This window comes from Myotis nattereri (assembly GCF_964212035.1).
Source record: "Myotis nattereri genome assembly, chromosome: 2".
NCBI lineage: Eukaryota > Metazoa > Chordata > Mammalia > Chiroptera > Vespertilionidae > Myotis > Myotis nattereri.
In genome coordinates, this window is record NC_138076.1 from 188,613,649 (window position 1) to 188,641,339 (window position 27,691).

The 27,691-nt window shown below is 40.7% G+C and overlaps 1 protein-coding gene across 1 annotated transcript in view; it reads right to left on the reverse strand.

Moving 5' to 3' along the window:
- PTPRO (protein tyrosine phosphatase receptor type O) overlaps positions 1-27,691 on the reverse strand; it is a gene marked incomplete at its 5' end in the record, with an annotated part of 137,618 nt that overhangs the window by 63,123 nt on the left and 46,804 nt on the right. Inside the window, 9 exons of the mRNA XM_081084012.1 lie at positions 805-956; positions 6,692-6,803; positions 7,746-7,939; positions 8,284-8,404; positions 17,053-17,249; positions 20,863-21,024; positions 22,879-23,322; positions 25,296-25,448; positions 27,343-27,501. Coding sequence (XP_080940138.1) covers positions 805-956; positions 6,692-6,803; positions 7,746-7,939; positions 8,284-8,404; positions 17,053-17,249; positions 20,863-21,024; positions 22,879-23,322; positions 25,296-25,448; positions 27,343-27,501 — 1,694 coding nt within the window. The remainder of the gene's footprint in view (positions 1-804; positions 957-6,691; positions 6,804-7,745; positions 7,940-8,283; positions 8,405-17,052; positions 17,250-20,862; positions 21,025-22,878; positions 23,323-25,295; positions 25,449-27,342; positions 27,502-27,691) is intronic.

The following is a 27,691-nucleotide window of genomic DNA, read 5'->3' on the forward strand; positions in this document are numbered from 1 at the left end:
GCCCATGATGGATACTTGGCTTCTTAACTGAAGACTGTATTTCCCAGAACCTCCCTGTAGCTAGAGGAAAGCATGTGACCCAATTCTGACCAATGGATTACAAATAAAAGTCATATGGGCAACTTATAGTTTCATTCACACTGTGTAGGTACTGGGCTTTCATGGCCTATCTTCCCTGCACAGGTGATTCTAATGATAATGAAGGGTCACTTGTACAGATGAGGATGACATAGAGTCACAGCTGGAGCAACAGAAAGAGAGAATCTGGACGCTGGATGCTCCTTTATGGTACAGAAGAAGTACCCTGTTAATCCTGGGCTAGCATGAGAGACACATGAACATTGATTTTCTTTGAGCCACTATATATTTTTTTAATTGAAGTCATTTACTCTTTACCCTAACTAATACAATGTCAAAAAGCTTATTATACCAGGAGAAAAGAAATCAGCATTACTAACATACCCAAATATTTAGGTGTTGGGGGATATAAGGACAAAATATTGAAATTTGTTAACTATGGTTTTCTTGAAAATGTTTGACAACCTGAAGAAAACACTCAAATCATAACACTCATAAGTGAAATTAATAGTTACAACTATTTCAGCTAACTAGTAAAGATTAAAAAGTAAGCTCTATTAAAAAAGGAATTTAATTTTTGTTCATGGTCCTATCTCCAGAGCATAAAACAATGCCAACGGGCATACAAACATTGGTTTAATGTCTCAATACATTTTGCTTAATGGTTGTCCATAGTTTATGCAAATGAATATTCAGATGCCCATACTGGGATTCAAAGAAACATACGCTCTTTTTAATTTTCTTCTTTCCTTCTGCAACAACCATCCAATGCAGCATTCTAGAATGGGAGAGGTCAGTGGTGTCATCCCCATATGTCCAACTGATATATAACAGACTGTTGAAATATTCCACAGAAGTGATTTCTGGAGCAACTGGGGCTATAAGGTAGAAAAGAAGAACACTTTAGTGTAAGAGATTACTAACAATTAAAATGCTTATTCACACAGCATGAAATCCCATGTAAAGTTAAAGAACTAAAATTCACACCATATGATGGTCCTGAATAGACCTGGGACTCCCAGTACCACAGGTATATACTACAAGGTGGGCATTTGTTTCCTGGGACCTCACCTTACAGCTCAGACACAAGACAGCTCCATCTGAACCTGAGGGTATCAAGGTCTTTTATGTAAATGTCAGTTACAAAATTCCTAAAATGTTCACTTGTTTGGGTACGCTTGTTGCATCAATTAATTAGTCATTAGGCATTGGTGAACTTAATTTCAAAGACGTACTGGAAGCTCTGGGGTTCTATAAAGATACGTCTTTTTTTGGTTGTGGCACATCCAAGGTGCTTATGGGAGAAGGGGACAGTGGGAGTAGTGGGACAGAAAAGAAATGCTGTTTCCATAAAACACAAGGCAACATCATTGACAGTGTTTTAGTCCAGTGCTTCGCAGAAAGTAACCTTTTAATAAATGCCTGTGGAAGGATTTTTTATCATAATGCAAAGTTAAAGTCTAACACTAAGTTTATTAACGTATTTTATATTTTGATACATTTAAACTTTAAGAAAATTTCCAATTGGGAAGATGAGCTCATCATAAGCTTTATAATATACTAGAGGCCCGGTGCACACAAATTTGTGCACTGGGGGGGGGGGGACCCCTCAGCCTGGCCTATGCCCTCTCACAGTCTGGGACCCCTAGGAGGAGGTCCACCTGCTGGCTTAGGCCCGCTCCCTGCGGGATCGGGCCCAAGCTGGCGGTCAGACATCCCTCTGGCAGCCCAGCAGCCCTCGGGAGATGTCCACTTGCCAGCGGGAAACAGGCCTAAGCTGCAGTCAGACATCCTTAGTGCTGCTCAGCAGGCGGGAGAGGCTCCCACCACCACCGCTGTGCTGGCAGCCGTTGGCCTGGCTTGTGGCTGAGCAGAGCTCCCCCTGTCGGAGCGTACTGACCACCAGGGGGTAGCTCCTGCATTGAGCGTCTGCCCCCTGGTGGTTAGTGTGTGTCATAGTGACCAATCATTTCCAGTCGTTCTGCTGTTAAGGTCATTTTGCATATTACCCTTTTATTATATAGGATGACCTGTGGAAGCATATTTCCATTATTTTTAAAGTAACTGATAATTCTGAAGATTTGAAAAAACAAATAAACAGCTGAATTTAAATTCCACGTGAATGGTGGTTTAAAGACAGACAAGTTTTCTGTTCCATGATGCAGCAAAAACCAACTAAAATATTTGGAGGAGAATTTCTACAAACCATAAAGAATTATCTTCTTTAATTTGCCACTGATACTCAACACAAACATTCAGCACTAGTGATGCTTTGAAATAATCCACTGTCAAGATTTGTAGTATAAAGAGTAAAAAGCACATATCTGTGTCATGTGAAATAGCATTTCTATATATTTGACAATAAAATCTTGAAATATCAACAATGTATCTTAGCAAATAACACAAACCCACATCATATTTCAGAATATCCTAATAAAGGATATGGACCCTGGCTTCCTTGTGGCCTCTTAATATATTCCCAATACTTCATTATATGCAACGATCTATACTTATGTTTCTTCAAAGAATATTTTCTCATGTTCTAATTATCATGAGGACAAAAACACATTTAAAATTTCAAACCCAGAAGCACATATCCCTCTCAAAGGTACAAGGTCTTCAGATTTTTGTGCTCCGTGTTGTTACTTTAAAATCCAGCATCGTGCTGAAGGACCACAAGATGTCACTATCTGTTTAGTAAGCATTGTTTGGTACACCAGCATAATTATGAACTTGACTTGCAGAGGAAATAAGTTGCCTAACAGAGAGTAGACTTGAGGTCCTGATAAATCACACCTTATTAAAATATTTTTTCCTGTTTCCTTTTATACTGCACAATTTGGCAGTTTGGGTCACAATGGAAAAGCATAGGAAAGTGAAGTTTGTGATCCTTATTTGCTTTAAAATGAAATGAGAGAAGAAAAAATGAGAATAAAAATAAGTTAGCTACCATTATATTTGAATAGTGATTTACATTAGGTAATTTAATACTCACACTATCCTGCAGGGTGTTGTTATGTCCACATTATAGATGTTGAGAATTGAGACCTGTATCAGATAAGACTATGGACCGCCAATGTGAGCACAACTTAATAGTTTGTCCCAGGAAAAGATAGGAAGTTACCAAAGATCAATTTATTGAAGATAATAGACTGACCACTTAGGCAAGTAGCTTGCTGATTAATCACAGTTTACCTATCCAGACTTGCTTTGTCAACCTAATTGTTACATCATGACCTTTGCCCAATCCCAGTCGGTTTCCGGTTTTGAAAGGCACACCAACCACTTGGGTCCAGAACTATGAATCCTATGAATGTTTCATGTCCCATGTGCCCTATGAGATGCTGCAATGACTGCAAGGTGGGTTCCGCCTCCCTGTGTGAGGTCTAATGCCCTGAGCTTGGCTCTCTTAGTCAGGTGTGAGGTAATATTCCGAGTGTTACTAATGAGAAAATAGAAGTCTAGGATCACTGAGATAATTCTAAAGCCAGAAATTAGCAGAGCCAGGTCTGTTCAATCAAATGTTCAGATGGGAAGTCTGGGCTTTTTCCAGTCCAGATATGGCTGGCTGAGAAGAGGAATACTCTCAGGGTGTTAATCCCAATAAAGTTAAACTGTATAAGTTATTAATAAAATGAAGTTTAATTATAATTAAACATGTAATTATTGATAAAGTCAACAGCATAACACAAAGCTTCTTAAATAATTGGTATTTTCTCCTTTTTTGAGCCAATGGGGAGTGCTAGACATTGGCTAGTAAGGAAAAGTGATGAACTATATAAGTAAATTGTGTAAGAATTCACATAGGATAAATTTCTTTTGTTTTTGAATTTATAAATTTCAATGGAATAAAGCTAGATGTCCAGTGAGGAAAACATTTTGCCAAAATTATTCTTCATCTAAAAATATTTTTTCTCTGCTCTTTTCTCAGTACAACTCTAATTACAGTATTAGAGTCCACCCAAAAGTTCCTAAAAAATCTTAATTCAAACAACCAGGGCTAATGACTCTTTTATTAATTTCCCCTTTTCATTGTCACCTCTGATCACTTTTACCATCTCTGCTAGCTAATCTAATAAAAGAGAAACATGCAAATTGACTGCACCTCTGCTATGTCCCAGGCCATGCCCACCAGCCAATCAGAGCAACTAAATGCAAATTAACCCAGCAAAGATGGCAGCCACAGAGCTGGAGCAAGCAGGAGGCTTGGTTGCCCCGGCGATGGAGGAAGCCAAGCTTCCTGCCTGCCCTGGCTGGCTGTGGCCTCCTCTCAAGGCAACAAAGTTTCAATTATAGAAGATAAATAAATCCCAGATACCTGCTTCCAGCCAGCCTCCACTGGGAGCTTGGTTGGCTGGGGGCCATGGCCAGCCTGCAAACAGCCATCAGCCCCTCACCCAGACTAGCCAGGCACCCCAGCAAGAACCCCCATCCTGAAGGGGGCGTGGCAAGCCTGAAAACAACCCTCAGCCCCTCACCCAGGCAGGCCAGGCACCCCAGGGGGGACCCCCACCCTGAAGGGGCTGTGGCCAGCCTGCAAACAGCCATCAGCCCCTCACCCAGGCTGGCCAGGCACCCCAGGGGGGGGCCCACCTTGAAGGGGCTGTGGCCAGCCTGCAAACAGCCATTAGCCCCTCACCCAGACTGGCCAGGCACCCCAGCAAGAACCCCCATCCTGATGGGGGCATGGCCAGCCTGAAGACGGCCCTCAGCCCCTCACCCAGGCTGGCCAGGCACCACAGGGGGGACCCCCACCCTATAGGGGGTGTGGAAAGTCTGAAAACGGCCCTCAGCCCTTCATCCAGGCTGGCCAGGCATCCCAGCAGGACCCCCTATCCTGATCCAGGACACCCTTCAGGGCAAATCAGCCGGCCCCCACCCAAGCACCAGGCCTCTATTCAATATAATAAAAGGGTAATATGCAAACTGACCCTAACAGCAGAAAGACTGGGAATGACTGGTCACTATGACACACACTGACCACCAGGGGGCAGACGCTCAATGCAGGAGCTGCCCTCTGGTGGTCAGTGCGCTCCGACAGGGGGAGCTCTGCTCAGCCACAGCCAGGCTGCCAGCTGCCAGCACAGCGGTGGTGGTGGGAGCCTCTCCCGCCTCCTCAGCAGCACTAAGGATGTCCGACTGCAGCTTAGGCCTGTTCCCCGCTGGCAAGTGGACATCCCCTGAGGGCTGCCGGGCTGCCAGAGGGATATCTGATTGTCAGCTTAGGCCCAATCCCTCGGGGAGCGAGCCTAAGCCAGCAGGTGGTCATCCCCCGAGGGGTCCCAGACTCCAAGAGGGCACAGGCCGGGCTGAGGAACCCCCTCCCCCGAGTGCACAAATTTTTGTGCATCAGGCCTCTAATATTATGTTAAACTACATAATTTAAGGCTCTGAGCTCTAAAATGAACAATTTTTTAAAGTTACTTAGACTTTGTGCCATGTATTTTTCTAAGCAGCTTATTTAATTGAGAAACAATAATTTATACTAATAAAAGGATAATATTCTAATTAGACAAGATGTCTTCCAGACATTCTTTTAAACAAAGCCACGGTGGCAGGGGCTGAGGCAGAGGTGGTTAGGGGGCGATCAGGCAGGCAGGCAGGTGAGCGGATAGAAGCCATCGGTCCTGGATTGCGAGAGGGATGTCCGACTGCCGGTTTAGGGATTGGGCCTAAACTGGCAGTCAGACATCCCCTAAGGGGTCCCAGATTGGAGAGGGTGAAGGCTGAGCTGAGGGATGTCCCCCCACTCCCTCCGTTGCATGAATTTCATGCACTGGACCTCTAGTCTCTATATATAAAAGCCTAAGCAACCAAATGATCAGTCGACTGGTTGCTATGATGCTCACTGACCACCAGGGGGCAGATGCTCAATGCAGGAGCTGCCCCCTGGTGGTCAGTGCACTCCCACAGCCAACCTCCCTTGTCCGGCCAACTTCTCGCGGTCCCTCCCCCTGGCTGGCCAGTCCTCTCCCCCCTCCATCAGTCCTGATTGCTGGCCAGGCCATGGGACCCCACCTGTGCACGAATTTATGCATCGGGCATCTAGTAGATAATAACAGAGAATAGATACTAGTATCATCCCCATTTTTCACATTAAAAAAACACCAAGACTTAGAAAAGTTAATTGCTCAAGGTCGTATATGGCATCCAACAGAGGTGTGATTCAAACCCAGGTCTACCTGTCTCCACAGGCTTTTAACTCCTGCAGTGGACAACACTGCAGTCAGCCTGGGCTTTAAAAATGTCATAATTAATAATGACATGGAGGCCCTCTAGCAAATACAGCCATCAAAGGGGCAAAGGCAATTGGCTGCAGTGTGAAGCACATCTCTTTTCTGATCAATTTCAAACAGGGGCACACTATTCAAGGGCAGTGACTCAGAGTAAAAATGAATCAAGGGCAGGAACTCAGGATAAAAATAATATTTTAATTTTTAAAGGCCATTATTTAAACAAATAATAATTTTCCAGACTCAGGCATATGATCTTCCATGACACTGGGGCTGTCACTCCTGAGCGAGTGACCAGCACTTTCTGGAGATGTGTCTCTTCAGAACCTTCTGCAGACAGTGTTCTCTCCTTAGGAAACCGCTCCCTGCACACCACTCACCTGTTATGAAGCTGATGGTGGAACTGTCACAACAGCTCAATTCTGGGTCTCCCCAGGTCACCATGGTCACTCGGAAGTTGTAGTACCACGCTGGCAACAGATTAGCTATTCGCTAAAAAAAGCAAGGGGACCAAAGACAAAGGGGAAAAATCATATTTTTTTTGAGTAGAATTATTTCTATTTGGCCATGAAAAGAACTAATAAATAATTTTTATTTTATATTCTGTGCCTTGTTGTATTCACAAAATTTTCCACTAAAAGCACACACAACAACCTCTTTTTGTAATGAGGTGAGGTGTAAATAAAAAGCTATACAAAAATATAATGTAATTTTAAAAGTGATTCAAAGGTATAGAGTCAGATGCTTCCAATATTGGTCTCATTTTGCAGTTTCCTAAGTCATATTACACAAGTGAAATAGTACTTATTTGCAAGTGACTGTAGATACACGCCTCCCTATTTCAAGCCAAATGACCTTTCATAACTCTGTATTTTCTCAGGTTGGACCATAGGCATGTGCCCTTGATGGGTGACAATTATGAATCATCAACTGGGTAGAGGGCAATTGTGTACTTCATGTGTAAACTGCAGGGAAACTGCACTTCTAAAATTATTTAAGGTTTAGAGAGAGCAGTCTTTACCCGCTCTCTAATGGCCTGACACTATAAGTAATTAACTGTTTTGTAGATGTCAAGAATCATCATCATCACAGTTAAGCAGTGTCAACTAATTATTAAACGATGAAAGGTAATCTCCTGTGTTTTTCTCCCCAGGAGCAGGAAGAAACAATAAGCACTTGGTAGCTCTACTAAAATATGGATTAACAAACAAATTAGGGATGAAAGCCAGTTGCACACAATTCTTTCTCTCTCTCTCTCTCTCTCAAAACAACTAAAAACAATCTTAAAAACAACAACAAAAAAAACCCCTTAAGAATAGCAAACTGTGTATATTTACAAAATGGTCTAATTTACAGATACCTTTTCCCGACATTAGGTACATATCGGCACATCTATTTACACAGGTAGGTGACAGATGGCTCAGGAAAGATTACCACAGATGCAGTTAAGGAGGTGGTTGCTGCTATTTCATAGTAGGTTGTCCACTCCGATGTCATTGTTGCGGGGTTGAAATAAAACATTTCAACCACATATTTTCTGAACACTCCTAAGTATGGTCTGGTCCAGCTCAAAACCACTGCTGTGGGGCCCAAGGGGTAGAGCATTAAATCCTTTATTCCAGTTGGAACTAAGAGGAAGGAGGAGAGGGGAGTGAAAAAAAGCCAAGAAGGAATGTTTAATATCATAGCAATGGCTTCAAATGTCTACTTTATAACTAAGGGTTTTGCTCTTCTGATACCATCACTGAAAACTAAACATATTTGCCTCTGACTCCCACCCCACCCCCTCAAATAATAAATGCTAAGGATGCCCTCCAGCTATACAATTTCAATAGTTTATGATTCTGAAGGTAGGATATTAGGTGAACAAGAATGGGCCTCCCATATATGATGATAATGAGTTGAGCTTGGACATTGCACTCCTCCAAACAATACCTTGATAATGTTATTATTCTTGTACCTGGTGACTTACCAATGGCAAATGTCACAGGATCTGAAGGTGGTCCAATCAAAGGGCCTTTTCTAAGGTACATCACAACCTGGTATTGGGCACCAGGAACCAGATTTTCAATAATAGGTTTGCTTGAGTTCACCTTTAAACCAAACAGCCAATAAGATTTCTTTAGAGCTGAGCTTTTAGAATGTGACACAGAGGCTAAAATTGTATTCAGAGACTCTTTGTGGAACCACAGATGCCTTTGAAATCCAGAATCCTTTATTCATGCCCAGGAAGGTCAGATTTCAAAATTAGGATGATTTATAGTTTATGTGAACACCGAAGGAGGCCCAGAACATTCAGATTCTATGCCTGGATTTAATAAGCCCCGTGAAATGCTTTATACCCATCAGTGTTAATTGTAACTATGTACACAAGAGACACATAAACCTCTAACCATAATCAAATCAGCAATACCGTAAGGAGAGTCTGACATTCTAAATTGTAGTGTCACTCGATGGCATACGAAGATCAGTACAGGAATGCCTTTAGTCCCTTGTCACTGAGAAGCATATAATATCTAATTATAGAGATGGAAATGACTTCAGAAATTAGCTAGTCCAAATCTCTTAATAGATTAAGAAAGTACAGTGAGAGAATGCCCAAGGTCACATATTTAGATTCAGTGCTGGGACTAGAAGCCTAGTGTGTGACCTCTAATCCACACTACAGGCGAGTCATGGCTGAGCATAGAGATATAGCGGAAGTTCTTTTTTAATTTTATTTAAATTCTTTATTGTTGAAAGTGTTACATATGTCTCCTTTGTAATATGTCTTACATTGTCTTACAGTGACCTCTCCCCGCCTGCTCCTACTCCCCAGCAGATGCCCTCACCCCCCTACTCTCTGTGTCCATTGGTTAGGCTTTATACTAGTACATGCACACAAGTCCTTTGGTTGATCTCTCACCCCAACCCGCCACCCTCCCCACATACACTCCCCTGCCTTCCCTTTGAGGTTTGTTGGTCTGTTCAATGCGTCTATGTCTCTGTATCTATTTTGTTCATTAGTTTACTAGAGGCCCGGTGCATGAAATGCATGCACGGGGGTGGGGGGTGGTATCCCTCAGCCCAGCCTGTGCCCTCTCACAATCCAGGACCCCTTGGGTAGGGTCCCTAGGCCTGGTTGGTGATCAGGGCCTATCCGGGCTTTCCTTCCCCCAGCTGCCGGAAGCTAGTCCTGCCCCCGCTGCTGCCACTGCTTGTCATCTGTGTGGCACTGCTCCTACTCCCCACTACTGGTCACCTACCTCTGCGGGGAACAGGTGTGGGGTGCGATAGCTTAGCTGGCCTGGGCCTCCCTCTGCGGGGTGATCACTGGCCGGCCCCACACACCTGTCGCAGCATCGCTGGCCAGTGGCCTGGGCTCCCTCTGTGGGGTGATCAATTGCTGGGCTCTGGGCTCTGTGATCTATTGCCCAGCAGAGAGAGGCCCTGCCCACCCAGCAGGAGCTCCACAATTTATTGCTGTGCAGAGGGTGGCCTGTGCCTCCCTCTTTGGGGTGATCGATCGTGGAGTCCCCCCCATTGATCGCCCCACAGAGGGTGGCCTGGGCCTCCTTCTGCCTGGTGATCGTGGGGCAATGGTGGGGCCCCTGACCAATTGCATCGCATCCACCTTGTCTGGCCTGGCACCCGTGCGTGTCATAGCGTGATCATCAGAAATGTCATCCCATGGTCATTCTGCTGTTTGGTCAATTTGCATATTATGCTTTTATTATTATAGATGTTGTTCATTATATTCCACAAATGAGTGAAGTTCTTTACAAGGCTATTGTGACTCCATGAAATAATGTTGTCAAGTACATTTCTTATTAGATGAGTTCCTCTTAAAAAAAAAAAGGCTCTTGATTATGTAACAAAAAATATATAGAGAAAAATAGTGAAAACAGATAACATGTGCCTATTTAAATTCAATGTTGGTGTGTATAATGATTGATGATTATGAAGTATGCTTTAGTGCTTCTGATGTTGACAGTCTTGCTTAATGGAGAGAACACAGGTATTCTGTTCAGACTGCCTGAGATCAAATCCTGACTTGATCCCTCATAAACATGGGAATTAATTGATAATTTATAATTTTAAAATAATTTTTACCTTGTTTTCCTTATTGACAAAGTATAAACATTACTATTATATATCTCATAGAGTTCTAAGGATGTTTAAGACAGAATATTAAAAAAGTTGACTCTTATTACTCATCAAATTTTTGGCTTCTAGGGTACATAAAATTGTAAAATTGCTGCAAAGATGCTTAAATAAATGGAAAACAATATTGTTGATGCCGTACCTATGCCATAGTTTGCCAAAGTCTCATCACAATTTTAAGAATAAACATATGTTTAGTGATATAATACAAAGTAAAACCTTCCCAATACCAGAAACCGGTTCTACCCAGCAGAAATTGTACAATTTGTGTTGGCACAACTTGCTCTACACATAGGTGCCCCCACATCATGCCCAAATTTATTTTCAATTAATTTGATCAAAATAAGATTAAACTGAATTAATGTTAGCATTTCTACCTTTCCTTTTCTATTTACACATTATTTACTAGTATATCAGGGTTTCTTGCCCAGGTTTTAGAATTCATTTCTGCTGGAAGCCATCTAGATAAGGCCAGTCAACTAGATATCCTCATTTGATAGAGCATTTCCTGAAGAGATAAAGTACGGATAAGTACATGTATATTACACACAACTAAGCTATACTTTTTTATTTCTGTAAAATACATCTTAAACAGTAAAACTAATACTATTTGCTCACTGTAAAAATTATTCACATTGTAGGAAAGTAAATAAATTGGAAGTCTTACTGTCTTCCCTCCACCATTTCCAACATCTCAGTGGGCAATCTTCCAGATCTTCCTTGGTACATACATCCATAAAGAATATGCTATTGAACCATATAGGTGTCATATTATCAACATGGCTCCAAACTTTTCTTTTAAATTTCACAACACATTCTAGACATACAACCATACCTGTGAATGCTGACCTAGTTCATGCCTCACTTGTTAAGCACATCAGAATAACACAGGACATAAAAAGTATACATTGTGCCCTGACTGGTTTGGCTTAGTGGATAGCCTGCAGACTCAAGGGTCCCAGGTTCGATTCCAGTCAAGGGCATGTACCTTGGTTGCGGGCACATACCCAGTGGGGAGTGTGCAGGAAGCAGCTGATCGATGTTTCTCTCTCATCGATGTTTATAACTCTCTATCCCTCTCCCTTCCTCTCTGTAAAAAATCAATAAAATATATACTTAAAAAAAAGTGTACATTGTTTCAGGGTGCTGTTAAAGTTCCTTTGGTTTGATAATATTTTAGGCAGTAGTTGATTCTGACTATTCAAATGAGTACCTAGAATCACAGTCACTTAAATGTCATAAAAATGATTTTTTCCTAAGAAAATTATACTTTTGAAGATTACTTGTAATTTATCAATTTTTAATTAAAATGAATGGCTATAGCTGGGCACTTTGAAATACCCATAAAAAGGCTTATGCTTTTGGATTGGACAATAGCCCTTTGGAAGGATTCTCCCAGCCCACTGGTGCCCTCAGAACCAATGTGAGAATAACCATGTGAATGTAGTAGTTTCAGGGACAACTTGAAATTATACTTTTAAAATAAAAGGCATATATATATATATATATATATATATATTTAAAATAAAAAGCATATATATATTATATATATATTGTATATATTATATATATTATATATAATATATACTATATATATAATAATACTAAAAAATAACTAGAGTAATGATATTGCAAATGACCTTAACAAATCATAAACACCAATCCCATCCCCAATTTTTGAATATTTGCTACCACCCTATATCTACACTTCTGTCCCTCCATGCCTTCTTATTTATCCTAGACCTTCTTATCTTCTTGGGGGTGGCTTGGAGGTAGGAAGAGGAAATGCTCCTTATTAAATAATGTTTTTTATTCTCTAGAGGATCATTTCATAACCCCTCCCCCAATTTCCACCCCATCTTTGCATTCCAATATTTCCTCTCTCCCACTCCTGACTAGCTTAGTCCTCACTGCAGAGAATTATATTCAGCCTAATGTTTCTCTAACTAGTCACCTTCTCAGCTAAAGAAATGGGAGGAAAGATGGACTAGACAGTATAAGAAATACTCAATAAACTCAAATAATAGGTTGAAGTAGATGGTGGTGAGGGGTCCTTTGAGTCTGAAATGATCTTATTTCTACATTATGTAATCCTATTCCACTAGTTCTTTTCTATATATTTGTTACAATTACTCAGGTTTTTCTGTGGAGAAACCATAGAATTGCTCTATCTCCCTCCCTTGATTAAAAAAATCCAGTTAGGTTTGTGTAATAATAAAAGCTAACAATTCCTTGCACACTTCTATTCCAAGAACTGTGTTAAGCATACAAGCTTTGCTCTTTAGTACAACTCTATGAGGTAGGATACGCTTCTCCTTATATTACGGATTAAGACACAAAGACATAGAGATGAAGAAAGTTGCCTAGGGACTCATAGCTGGTAACTTAAAATCAGGTCTGATACTGGATTCGAAGCTTTCAGTCACTACTTTTGACCTTGTCAAGATGAGCAGTGAGGGTGACCCCCACCTAGTGTAGCACATGCAATCCAACTGAAACAGCATTGGCCTGGAGGTCAGATCACTTAAGTCCTGGTCTCAACTCTAACACTAATCAGTGTGTAACTTTAGGCAAGTCCCTTAAATAGTTGGCCTCATAGCTCTACCATTTCTTCATTGATAGAGCCAATGGACTGATTTTTCTGTCTTCTGACTTTGACATCTAGTTATACATTCCTATAAATTGTCGAAAAACACTTATGGACCAAGGCACATCACATATAAAATATATATACATACATATATTGTATGATGCTTCTTAAGTCTGAAATTTATGATTGTGTGTGAGCCTTTGGAGAAAATGCAAAAATCACATTTGACTTCAGAGAATTGACTGGGCCCTTTCTGTAACACCAATTGAGCACTGACTTTATGTTAAACGTATATTCATTTATTAATGAACTAGGGCCCGGTACACAAAAATTTGTGCACTCGGGGGGGTCCCTCAGCCCGGCCTGTGCCATCTCGCAGTCTGGGACCCCTCGGGAGATAATGACCTGCTGGCTTAGGCCTGCTCCTGAGTAGCAGAGGGCAGGCCCAATCCCTAGGTGCAGCCCCTGGTCAGGCTCAGAGCAGGGCCGATTGGGGAGTTGGGGCACTGCCCCCTGTCACACTCAAGGCAGGGTCAATGGGGAGGTTGCGGCGCCACCCCCTCTCACGCACAGAGCAGGGCCGATCAGGGGGTTGAGGAGCTCCCCCATGTCACTCACAGAGTAGGGCCGATAGGGGAGTTGGGGCACCGCCCCCTGTCACCCACAGAGCAGGGCCGATCAGGGGGTTGGGGCGCTGCCCCCTGTCACACATAGAGCCGCAGGGCAATCATGGGGTTGGGGAGCTCCCCCTATCAGGCACAGAGCAGGGCTGATTAGGGGGTTGGGGTGCCTTCCCCTGTCAGGAACAGAGCAGGGCCAATAGGGAGGTTGTGGCCCTGCCCCCTGTCACACACAGAGCCGCAGGGCGATCAGGGGGTTTGGGCGCTGCCCCTTGTCACGTTCATCCCGGTGCCGGGAGGCCTCGCGGCTCTGCTGATCCCGGTGCTGGGAGGCATATTACCCTTTTACTATATAGGATAGAGGCCTGGTGCACGCATGGGGGCCGGCTGGTTTGCCCTGAAGGGTGTCCTGGATCAGGGTAGGGGTCCCCAGTGGGGTTCCTGGCCAGCCTGGGTGAGGGGATGATGGCTGTTTGCAGCTGGTCACACACCCTTCAGGGTGGGGATCCCCACTGGGGTGCCTGGCCAGTCTGGGTGAGGGGCTGAGGGCTGTTTTCAGGCTGGCGGGTGACCGAAGCTCCCAACCGCTCCCTTTTTTCTTTTTTTTTATTCTGGGCCAGCTTTAGCCTTGAGGCTTGGCTCCAGCTCTTAAGCCTCTGCTGCTGAAAGCAGGTTTCTGGCCTTTGTTTACCTTCTGTATTTGAAACAATGTTGGGATCCTGCTGGCTGAAGCCCGACGGACTAAAGCAGGTTTCTGGGGTTTTGTTTAGCTTCTATATTTGTAACATAGTTGCTTAGAGTTGCAGCTCAGAGGCCTGCAGCGGCAGGCGGGGAACGTTGGAGTCCTCCGTCACTGAAGCAAGCAAGCCTCATGTTCACTTTAAGCTGCCTGGCTGGCAGTTCACTTTGGCCGCCATCTTGGCTGGCAGTTAATTTGCATACTGCCCTGATTAGCCAATGGGAAGGGTAGCGGTCATACGCTAATTACCATGTTTCTCTTTTATTAGATAGGATAGCCTAAATGGATGTTAGGAGAGATATATCACAAAACTCCTTTTCCCATGTATAGTCACATAGAAACACATACATGGAACAAAAAAAATCCGATATGAAGAACATACATGAAATGAGGACAAATTTAATTAAATTAAAACAATGTACCTACATGGAAGACCAGATGTTGAGCTTTGCGAACTTAAGGTTCAAGTCAAATTTGTTTTATTCCTAACATCTCACCCAGGATCCACCTACAACAAAAATCAGTGGAGTTGTAGGAGGAATAGGGACATGAGCAGAGAATCTCATGGATGATCTAGATGAGATATAAAGCAATGATCCTATGGTACAGTTGATGGTAGAGGCAAAATAGGGAGAATGAAACTGTAAAATAGTGAAATGTTACATTAATTGTGAATATGTGTTTGTCTTTAGAATCACACTTATTTTTGAGCTGTATTTTGATTTTTCTATTTAATGTAGTCACAGAACTACTGAATATAAAACTAAAGAAATATTGTTATTATTTTCTTTATGGATACTGATTGCTTTAGAACCAAGCCCAAGCCAGACGGATTCTGGTTAGAACGCCTTCTGGATTCCTTTGGTCAATGGTCACGTGATTGTAGGTTGGTTTTTGAGACTTTTTGAACTGACGTTTACTTATCTGAAAATGTGTGTGTGTGTGTGTGTGTGTGTGTGTGTGTGTGTGTGGTGGGATAATGGATGTTGGGGGTGTAACAATAACAAAATCCTCAAAACATTCTTGTAGTAATTGAAATAACACCTAGCACAATGGTTTAGTTCCCACTCTCTATTTTAAATATTGGTCTCCTTGCCTATAATCTTTAATAGTTTCATGTTTGCACTTCACAAAGGTGCTATCAAAGTGCACTTAGACAAGCCCTTTCTGGAACATTTATAATGTATACTATTTACCTATACTTCTAACCTTCTGTTTCCATGTGAAAAATACATAATTTGCATATTAGTTGGGGCAAGGAAGAATGTACCTTGGAGCAGTCAAGTTCTAGGTCACGTTCTGTAAGAGAAAAACATTTTCTATCAATGCCCAGAGTCAATCATCTTCGGTGTGCTCAGGGAGGGAAGCCTATAAGCTGCTCAGTGAGCAATGATGACTAGTTAATTGGTTCAGCATATTTACTCCAGTCAAGAGGTGGCCTCAGCTTTAAGTGTGGGCTTATCTCAGCACACGAAGGCTTTCTAGTGCTCCAAAGACTACAGCTCCTGAATTCATCTTATCAATTAAAAAATTCTCCCTTTGAGTTTCACTAATGCCTGACTTTTGTGGCATAAATGGAAGCATCCCAAATAGCTTTCATATAGCAGGCATCTTTTTTGAGTATTATATTTCCAGTGTACTCCACATGAATTGATACTTTTTTTTTTGCCTTTAGGGAGGTAAATATTGTGTTTTGTAAGATAGCAAGAAACAGTAAATTTGATCTAATGAAATAATAAAATGGAATAAGTAATAAAATGTAGTACTAAAACCAGGTTTTAGGAAAATGCTATTGGGCTCCAGCTCCTGGTGGGTATTCAGGACGTGGGAGAGCGAGGCCTGCTCTCAGCCGCTCTGCTTGGCTTCATTCAGGACTGCAGACAGGTGTGTGCACACAGCTGGGAGCTGCTCCCAGAACTGCTGTGCTGCCCACTGTCTCCACCTGCCCTCTCTTGTGCTCAGCTAACTCCTAACATCCTACAAAACTCTTCTCAGTTGTGATTATTGAGATTTTTACTTTATATCCTTTTAATTTTTGAATTATTTTTTTTTCAGTGAGCATGCATTACTTTTATACTTAAAATAACAAGGAAAAAAAGAGAGAGAGAAAAAGTAAAAGAAACAAAATCTGCCCCAAACTCCCTCTCTGGTTGTCCACTCCCCTGGTGGAAAATGTTCTCATCAGTTTCCAAATCCTCTCGCTTCAATGCATATTTACTCAGACCCTGCTCCTCTCTGTGAACTCATCGCTTTCTGCGAACGGCTTCCTGGTCATTTTCAGCCTAGGCCTTGTTTTATACTCTGCAGTAATTCTATGTTCAGTTATCCATTGTTCTTGCTAGATTATAAGCTCTGCAAGAGCAGGACGCATAAAAATATCTAGATCCCCAACATCTATCCTAGTACCTGGTACATCATAGGTGCTCAGTAAATTCTCCTGCACGAGGAATGATAGAGAAAGGAGACAGCCACTCTCAGAGGGAAAAGGAAGATGACTGCGACCCAAGAGCCATGCCCACTCATTCCCCGCTCCTGTCCGGGCTCACAGAGAACCAGAGACCTGAGCCCAGCTTCCCCGTGGCTCCCCGCTCTGCCTGCGAGGCTGCGCTGGAGCAGGTGAGTGAGCCCACAGCCAATCCCTCCCTTTACCTGCGTGCAGTACTGTTTTTCTAGCCTCTGGCTCTCCTTTTGTTTCTGGCAGGTGAGGGACACCACAGACACAATGGTGCCATTGTAGTTCTCTTGGGAGGACGTCCAGGACATCAAGGCGGTGGTTGAGCTTAAAACATGGACACTCACATGTTGGGGCTTCTCGGTGAGCTCCTCCATCCACTCTCCCGAAGGACCTGAAGGTTTCAAAGGAGAACACAAGGCACGCGTCACCCTGAGATGGTTGAGACAAAAGGCTGGTTTTAAAAATCATGTTATTTCCCCTTCGCCCTAAAAAAGATATACCAAGTAAGACTGGCGCCTGGCCCTGCGGCGTGGCTCATTGGTTGAGCGTTGACCTATGAATCAGGTTATAGTTCCATTCCCGGTCAGGGTTGTGGGCTTAATCCCAGTGTGGGGCATGCAGGAAGCAGCCAATCAATGATTCTCTCTCATCATTGATGTTTCTATCTCTCTCACCCTCTACCTTTCTCTAGTCTATATAATCAATAAAAATATATTTTTAAAACACATATTTAAAAAAAAGATTGGCAGCCTAACTGGTCTTGATATTGTCTGCCCAGCTACAGCCCGGCACTGTATCCCTCATCGTTGACCTAAACAGCAGCCACAGCAGCAAAAATACCCTAGTGAGCGATAGAAGCTTCATTTCCATTATGTGCATCTGAGTTAATTCTGGAAAATACTTCCCTGGAGCGAATTCACTTCTCTTTTAACAAAGAGTGGATGTAGCAATGTGACATGTCATCAGTGTTTATAATTTCTTTGTTGCTAGGATCTTTGGTCTCTAGAAATAATTACTTTGAGATTCAAACTACCTTCTCCTATAGTTGTGTAAAAAAAAAATCCAAATTTGGTAACAGTAGGATGGAAGAGGCAGGGTGTGACTATATTAGAGAAGAAATAGGCAACAGGCTGGCTCAATTATAGAAGCTGGCTAAAACCTGGGGATAATTTGTGGACACGGTGGGTTCCTCATGATAAATTATCTCCATAGAATTGCCCCCATTAGCTTCATTCTCTTGGGTTTCTAAAGGGGTGATTAGCACTGTGCCTGACTCATAGGAAGGACTCCAGAATTATTTAGGTGATTATTACCTACAGAGATTCCCTACTGCAATTCCAATGTGGAACTTCCTTTTATTTGCTTAGGAATTATTTCCCCATTCCTTCGTAGAAAGCTGTCTTCCTAGGCTGGAACCCAGGTTAGGAGAGGGATGCCAGTCTCAGGTTCACCATAACTGGGGCAGGGGACTAAACAATCATGATCATGGCAAAGAGATATGGCATGCATTACCTACCAGGCTCTATTTTGAGTCTACTAGTATATGTGTTTATAAATGTAATCCCTTAATTTCCATAACAAACCTGTGAGACAAGTAGAGTATTAATCTCAGTTTCAGACAAGGTAGCTAAGGCAAAGGGAGGGTAAATGAGCTGGCATTCACACGCAGAAAGTCTGGTTCTAAAATCCACGCAGTGGCGCAATAAATGTTCGTTGAATGTACAACAGAATTAATAAATAGGCAAATAGCATAATCCCAGGCTAGGATTTAATAGTTTGGTGCCAGAAGCAAGATGTATACACAAATAAAATAAATCTAGAAAAATACCACACTCGTGTTGTGTGCTATGAAACAGTAGAAACTCAGGGAAGGGAAGAGCCAGCATGGCCAGAATAGTTGAGGGAGTTTTCTGGAAGCCCTTTACACTTGCAGGGGACCCTATGAGCAGATAAGGAAATGTTTGGGTTAATGGAACATTGTTAGCCTCATGGGAAGAACTGAATAGTAAACCCTGTTCGCATTCTCAAGGGATGTCACGTCAAAGATCTCCCATCGTGGGAAGCCGCGGAAGGCAACAGTGACTCTTCTTTCTGCAGGCCTTATGGACCTTTCAGGCCTCTACCAGGGGCAACATTTTTAGTTTCTCAAGTAAAAGTTTATATGGGACATTGTCCACATGTTTAAGCTACTAAATAAATTGATTTCTCCCCTCTGCCCTCCTCCTGTTTCCCTTGCCCCCTCCCCCCTCCCTTTTGAGGATTATTTGACAAAGGTGGTATTTTGCCTTTGCAGATGTTGATAAAGTATATGGTGGTCATTCTCTTTGGAAAGCAATGTTTACCCATTTCCTCCTGTTTCTTCTTTCTGCTGGTAAGAGGCACATTAACATCCCAATGAGCTACAAATTGAATTTTAGCCTCTAAATTTCTGGTAAACAGATTACATAAAAAATGTTACAAGCATGCACCATTTGTTCAACTTTTATTTCATTTATTTATTTTTTTAAAATAGATTTTTATTGATTTCAGAGAGGAAGGGAGAGGGAGAGAGATAGAAACATCAATAGTGAGAGAGAATCATTGATTGGCTGCCTCCTGCACACCCCCTACTGGGAACCGAGCCCACAAACAGGGCATGTGCCCTTGATCAGAATAGAACCTAGGACCCTTCAGGCTGCAGGCCGACACTCTACCCACTGAGCCAAACCAGCTAGGGCTTTGTGCAACTTCTAGAGCAGTGGTTCTCAACCTTCCTAATGCCACGACCCTTTAATACAGTTCTTCATGTTGTGGTGACCCCCAATTTCATTGTTACAAATTGAACACAATTAAAGCATAGTGATTAATCACAAAACAATATGTAATTATATATGTGTTTTCCGATGGTCTTAGGCGACCCCTGTGAAAGGGTCATTCAACCCCCAAAGGGGTCGCGACCCACAGGTTGAGAACCGCTGTTCTAGAGGCTACTTATTGCTCTGCTATTACTTTTTTTTGGTAATCCTCACCTGAGGATATTTTTCCCCATTGATTTTTAGAGAGTGGAAGGGAAAATGGGGGAGGAAGGAAAGAGAGAGAGAAACAAAAAGAGAAAGAGGTGAGAGAGACACTTTGATTGGTTACCTCCCAGAGCCGGGAATTGAGCCTGCAACCCAGGTATGTGCCCTTGACCAGGAGTTGAACCCAAGACCCTTTGATTCATGGGCCAATGCTCTAACCACTGAGAAAAAATGGGCCCGCGTTTTGCTATTACTTTTTATGGAATCAGTAGAAGCCATCCTGAGACTTGACATTGGAATTTTTAGGATGCTCTAGCTTTGTCTTCTTGTGCCAACTTTATGGTGACTTACTAAACGTCAACCTTTGTCTGTCTTTTGTGCTCTATAAGCTCAACATTCTAATGAGACTTTTCATGCAGTCCAACAATATCAATTGTCATTACAACCTTAAACAAAAGTCATATTTCCCAAACTGTTGTTCATGTCCTTTGAGAGTTTGTTGTGCCTAGTGTGAAAGGTCAGCTTAATAAATGTACAATTAGCCCTAGCTGGCCTCGCTCAGTGGATAGAGCATCAGCCTGTAGACTGAAGGGTCCTAGGTTCTATTCCAGTCAAGGGCACATGCCCCAGTTGCCAGCTCAATCCCCAGTAGGGGGTGTTCAGGAGGCAGCCAATCAATGATTCTCTCTCATCATTGATGTTTCTGTCGCTCTCTCCCTCTCCCTCCCTCTCTCTGAAATAAATAAAAATATATTAAAAAAATAAATGTGCAATTACTGCAATAATAAAAAAAGTCCTTAAGTTAAATCTGTAGGTTTGTGACTACTAAACATACATATATTTCCTCTGCTTTCAACATTTCCTGGATTTGAGACTCTCTTGACCTTGAAGAATTCTCAGGGTCTCGAAGGTTTGATGAATAATTGATGCCTGAGCATCATTAATCTCACCAGTTCCATTGTTCTAGCTCCCCTGTAAGTGTAAAACTGTTTCTTTGGTACTTACTGATATAAAAACTGAGTGATTTTGCTGACTGACTTTTTCGAGTTTCACAAGATCCTGAGGAACTAAAGGTTGTCACAGATAACTTATATTTCCCAGGCTCCTTCAGTTCTGTAACAAATTCGTGTGCTTCTTCAGCGACTGTCAAATGCTCAGTAAAGTTTTCTAAATCATACATAAAAAGAGAAGATATATAAATGGAAAACTGGAAAGGCCTTGACTACAGACAAGTTAATTCATTAAAAATGTATTTTTTTATATTGTCTCCTTCCTTTTGTCAAATTCAATTGTACTTCTAAGCTAAAGGTACAATAATTAAAAGACAACAAAGGGTTCGAATTGATTTTCACAATAGTTTTAAGTAACCAAACTACAATATGGTGTCCAAATCAATAAAATGGGGGTGAGTATATACAGTGTATTTTTAAGTATGGTTTCCCAACAAAACTACATTCACAAAATAGAAATAGAATGTTAGAAAGTAGCAATAATTAACTTTGTCATCCAGATATAAGAGCTAAAAAGTAACCAGCAACAAACATCCTGTATGTTCCTTGCGGTAGCATTAAATATCCAGAAATGCCTTATAATATTTAATCATTTCTAACTAGAAATAATGATTTAAAAATTATTTCTAGTTAGAAATAACTCCTGTGGATATAGTTTCTGACACTTGTAATATTTTTCTTTTATCTGTTTGCTTCTAGAACTTTTAAAAATAAAAAATAATTTTTATATTGCTTCAAAGTCCGTCCCTGCTGTTTATGACTTCCTTTGAAGTTATCATCAGTTGGTGATTTTAATAGCCTTCCACAGAACACAGTGCAGTGAGATAACAGCACATTTGAACCATTACAGAAATAGGTATTAAAAAAGAATTCTGAGTCACAAGACCCTATTTTCCATAGGATATATTGAGGAACAGACAAATAAAAGCTAGAATAAGTAAGCTTAAAAAAATACCCACAAGTGAATCCAGGTGACTGTTACAACTTTTGACTCAGATAATTGGAAATGACTAAGGATTTCAGTGTTATACAGTACTTGGGTATGGTTTACTGCTCTATCATCTAGTCTAGAGGAATCCACAGATTTTGTATCTCATTCTACTAAATGAAATAGGGGTGAACAATATGTCATATATAAAATGACATGATCTTAATGCCCTAATCTGCAAATAAAGTTGTCATTGTTACTTCAAATTTTGACAACTTGGCAACCTTTACAACCCCTACTATGAGACTGGAAGGCATACAATGAAGTATGTTACTGTACAAACAAGACAAACAATGAATAACTATAATAAGCTACCAAACTACAGTTTAAATATTATTCGTGACTCAAATGTACTGAATGCCATGGCGTTGCTTTCTATAAATTAGTGGGCTAAAATATAAAGAACGACTCTAGGATGCTGGATAAGTGAATACAATCGATCATATGTTAGCTATAGTGAAAATACCAATTGCTGTGCATTTTCTGTTTTACTACCAGCTTCTCTTTGGAAAGATACGAGTGGTGTTGCGACCAGGGCAGCACATGCAAGGGAAATAATAGCTAGGGGAGCCGGGACAGGCTTGAAACTCTTGGGAAAGTAGCCATTTTGTCAGAAAGATTCTTTTGCTGCATGCTTCAAAAACTAATGAAAACAGAAAATGTCTCCAGACTGTTTTATACTTTGTGACGATGGTTAGACCTTTAGTTCAAAGTCTTCCCAATATAAGGTTTCCTTCAGTAACCTGGGCCTGGGAAATGGGCAGTGAAACGTGTACAGTGGCCAGTTCTTGCAACTTAGGAACTGACCAAACCTGCGGATTCTCATCCGATGTGTTCGTTTTGTTTCCTAGTCTCAGTTCACACTGGATGCTTAATTACATTCCTGCCTCTCTCTATCATTTCTCTTTCGCTATTAACTGTCTCCCATCAGCCTTTCTTCCTAAACTCAAATTTGAGAATGTTTCCATTTCCTTCCCTTGGATTGTATCACTTCTTACTCCCTCTGATTTCCTAGTGCTTTACCTTCTCTTTCTATGTGGATATGGAACCCATCAAAGGCAGTGGGTGGCTTTGGTGGCAACCAGCTGAGTATCATTTGCACAGGGAAAGAGGAGAAGGAGCCTGACGTTGGCTTCTCGGTCTCGCCGGGTGTGTCGTTATTTTCATATCCCAGGGGAAGCACCCTGGCAAAGCCATCTCCGCTTTCCGGAGTTGCAGATGCGCTGTCCCACCAGTATGGCTGGGGTGTAGTTTCATAGTCACTGCTGTTAACATCAGGCCAACCAGAAGAAATGTTGCCAGAGGGAATTTCAGGAGTTTCGTCTGTAAAATGGAAGAGTCTGTCTCTTCCCATGGCATCGTGTGGCCTCATGAAGGATTCCTCTGGGAAGCTGCCACTCTGTTCTTCCCAATTGTTTCTGTTCAAGTTTATAACATGAACCGAGATGTTTCGAGGTGGATAAGGGGCTGTAAGAGAAAGATACATTTTTAAAAAACTTTTCAAGTAATTTTTAAACTCTATTATAGTGAATTCATAATCTATTAACGAGACGGATTGACAAAATAAAGTTTAGTTTAACTTCTATATTTCTATGTTCTCATTTATATCAAGAACAATTGTGGTTTCCAGTACACATACATCTAAGATTTTGTGAGTGATGGTTTGACATTTGTATACCACTAGTCACAAACTAGTATACCACCAGTTACTTTAACTTGTGATAAACTATGCTTGTCCAAGTGGTCATTTATGGCTTTACTCCTCACCTCTCTAAAATGAAAAATATGAGCACAAAATGTGTTTATGAATTATGGAAGGATACTTTTCTAGAAGTAGAAAATTATGAAGGCACATTGCATGGTCTTTACCTGCAATAATTTCCACCTATTGTTCAAATAGCAGCTGAAATATCACCTCTTCCATGAATGTCTAATGAAAGTTAATCTCTCCCTCCTTTGGGCTGTTATATAACGTTATACCTCATTTATAACATTCATTGCACGTTGCCTTATGGGACATCTACAGAACATCTACCATTTTTGAGGACAGGAAACCTTTCTCACCAGTCTCTGTCTTCCTCTTAGTACTTAGAACAACTCCCAGGTAAAATGATCTCAATGCATGTTTCTTTACTTGAATTGAATAATTAAAAATACAAATAGAATCTTAGATGTTGACATGAGTTAAATTGCATAGTTTCCTTGTCTTGGCCTAATTAATGAGAATCATGACAACTTACAATTTTGGATTGGAAGGGCCTCAGGGGTGATCTCATATAAGCCATTCCCAATGTTCATATGAATGGACTCTCTAGCATTCCTACTGAGTACTTAGGCATGTCAGGCACAGACAACTATGTTGTCTAATTATATTAGACACTTATGTTGGTATTGGTAATGGATATTTAGTAGGTGCACATTTGTTTTAACCATCTATTCGTCCATCCATCCATTCATTTCTCCATCCATCCACACATCCATCCATCATCAATGCATCCATCCCATAATAGTGTTGTATATTAGTTACACTACTAAAGTTAAACACTACAAGTTTTCGATACATCTGAATCCCAATATTCTCCTTTAATAATCTAAATATCTGTACTCAAACATCTTCCATCTGTTTTTCTGCTTATGGGCATATAGAATAAGTGATGTCTACTTGATCCAGTTAAGTTATTTAATTCTAACTTTTGGTTGGATTGTGTACATTTTAATTTAAAGTTTATACATCTCAGATTACATTGACATATTTTAGAGTTTCCTTATTGAATATTTTGCTAGTTTCCTTTTACACTGATAGAAAATTTGTTTTAGATTATTTAAATACTTTAAAAATTATTTATTTTTAAAATACATTTTTATTGATTTCAGAGAGGGAGAGGGAGAGAGATAGAAACATCAATGATGAGAGAGAATTATTGATTGGCTGCCTCCTGCACACCCCCTACTGGGGACCGAGGCCACAACCCTGGTATGTGCCCTTGACTGGAATCAAACCTAGGACTCTTTTGTCTGGAGGCTGATGCTCTATCCACTGAGGCAAATCGGCTACGGCTGTTTTAGATTATTAAAAATATATATTTAGCCTAACCGGTTTGGCTCAGTGGATAGAGCTCAGCCTGCAGACTCAAGGGTCCCGGGTTCGATTCCGGTCAAGGGCATGTACCTTTGTTGCGGGCATATCCCCAGTGGGGAGTGTGCAGGAGGCAGCTGATCGATGTATCTCTCTCATTGATGTTTCTGACTCTCTATCCCTCTCCCTTCCTCTCTGTAAAAAATCAATAAAATATATTTAAAGTATTTATTTATTTATTATTTATTTATTTTCTTTCTTTCTTAGCTCTGGAACAGCATTTTTCTTAGAATGATAAAAAGTACACATACAACATATAATTTATTACTTTTCTTTTCAGTAAATATAAATTTTCAGAACTTACCAGTTCTATGCTGTTTGGGTTCATGACTGACACCACTGTACTCCACAAGAGTACTTTTATTAAAAGTTGCCTCAGATACCAGCTGAAAGGTGATATTACTATAACATATTCCTGGCAGCCAATGATTAAATACTGTTTTTCCCTTAAAGAAATCTGGGAAGAGAAAAAAATCAATTATATTAAAATATTGAGCTTCTAAGTGACACACACTTTTAGGAAGTTGTAATCAAAATGATTAAATATCAATAAATAGTATTTCCTTCAACTTCTAGCATGGAAAGTAATAAAAATTTGGCATAAGGTTAGAGATGAAAATTTGAATTTTTAGAGTCAGTCCTGAAATAATTTTTGTGCAAGAATTGTATATAACTGAAGTTGAATTTTGATCCAAGAAACACTTGGTGTATTAAGTAGAGAACATGTATAGAAGTTGTGGAGATTAGGTTTATATTAGCTATTTACTTTAAGGTGAAAATGCAAGGTATTTTGCCACTTTATGACTCTGAAAAAAGTAATTTTGCAAGAAATGTTTTCTCTAGGCTCACTTGTAAAAACTAGTGTATTTTAAAAGCAGAACGTTTTTATCTGACAGTTGCAGATAGAACCTGCTAAAAAAAAGTAAGAATTTAGATTTAATTTGGAAAACATTAAAGAAAATAACAAATTCAGAAATCCAGTCTAAGTTAGAAAGAAATGAGAAAAAGAAATTAAAAACACCACTAATGAAATTAAAAGCCAAAAATAATTTTAAAGTTAATTAAAAAAGAGACCATATTCACTTATTTTTAAACTCATGGCTTTTAACTCAGCAAAAGTTCCAGTGACAGCTTGTACTTGCATGTAATAATAAACAAATAAGGCCTCACTTATTAATTTGCAGATAATCTGTTTTCATTGAAAATAAAGAATGCAATAACTTGCGGGATCTATGTTTATGCTTATTTAAATATTTTAAAGTTTTAAAAAACTGAAAAATGCACTATGTATGTTCTAAAGAGTGCCTCACTTAAAAAAGAAGTCTATGGAAGAAAGGAATTTTTAAAAGCAGCAAGTTAAAATGATATCTTTCTGGACACCATAGACACCATGACCTATGTGCTTCAATATGAATTACCCCCTCACCAATACATGTTCCCAATTATAGCCAGTCAACTTTGACACCATCATTTAAGCCCTGGCAGAGAATTATTATAGTCTTGTGTCCTGAATATATATACATATATAGAATCCGTACCTGAGGATATTTTTCCATTGATTTATTTTTTATTTTTTTTTATTTTATTTTTTTTTTAGAGAGAGTGGGAGAGGGAAAGACAGAGAGAAATATTGATATTAGAGAAACACATTGATTGGTTGCCTCCTGCTCATGCCCAGACCAGGACCTGAACCAGGGAGGAGCCTGCAACCAAGGTACGTGCCCTTGATCGGAATCAAACTCAGGACCCTTTGTTGTGCAGGCTGACTATCCACTGAGCCACACCGGCTAGGGTATGTCCTGAGTATTTAAGTTTCTTCACTTCGATTCACCTTCAGTGAAGCTGAACGCCCTCTCTCCCGCCTTCTCTCTCTCTCTCTCTCTCTCTCTCTCTCTCTCTCTCTCTCTCTCTCTCTCTTTCTCTCTTTCTCCCTCTCTCTCCATCCTTTTCCCCCACCTTCTAGCCCACCAAAGTCTACTGAGAATTTGGCTTGATTCTTTTAAAATTATTAATTCCCCTGGGCTCTCTTCTTTCTCTCTTCTCCCCACAGGAAATAAATTCATGTTACCTTTGGCAAGAATAAGATGTTACCTTTGGCAAGAATAACATGTAAGTGACAATAATTTGAGTATTTCTTATGCTTATTCATGAAACATGACTTTAATGAACCAGATAGTCTAAGACTCCTCATCACAAGATTGTCATGAATCAATAACTATTTTAATGATTTATTGATGGTCAAATAGTGAACTATAAAATATATTTAGAGCAAGAGTGAAGACCATTTGGCAAAAATCATGTAAAGAGTAATAATCAATCATCATTTATTCATTCTTCCTTTTGCCTCTTACCTTTATATAACATTGTCCGGAAGTCTTTACCTTCCCAATAACTTATGTTCACTCTTGTGAAGACATTATATTTTTCTGGATAATGAATTTCAAAGAGGACTCCTGTTTCAGGTGAAGGTTTATAGTCATATATTGAAACACTAGTTACAGGTAGAGGTTCTGCAGAAAAAGAGTAAATGAAAAAAGGGAAATGGGGCAAAAGGGAGAAAGGCCATTATCCATACTTGGGAGTACCAAGGAGTGTGCCTATCAAAACTTTACACACGTTTTTATCACCTGTGAGCACGAAATTCCTCAGTACACATGAGCTGAGTGTTCTCCTTAGCAGTAATTAATAAAGTACATTTTA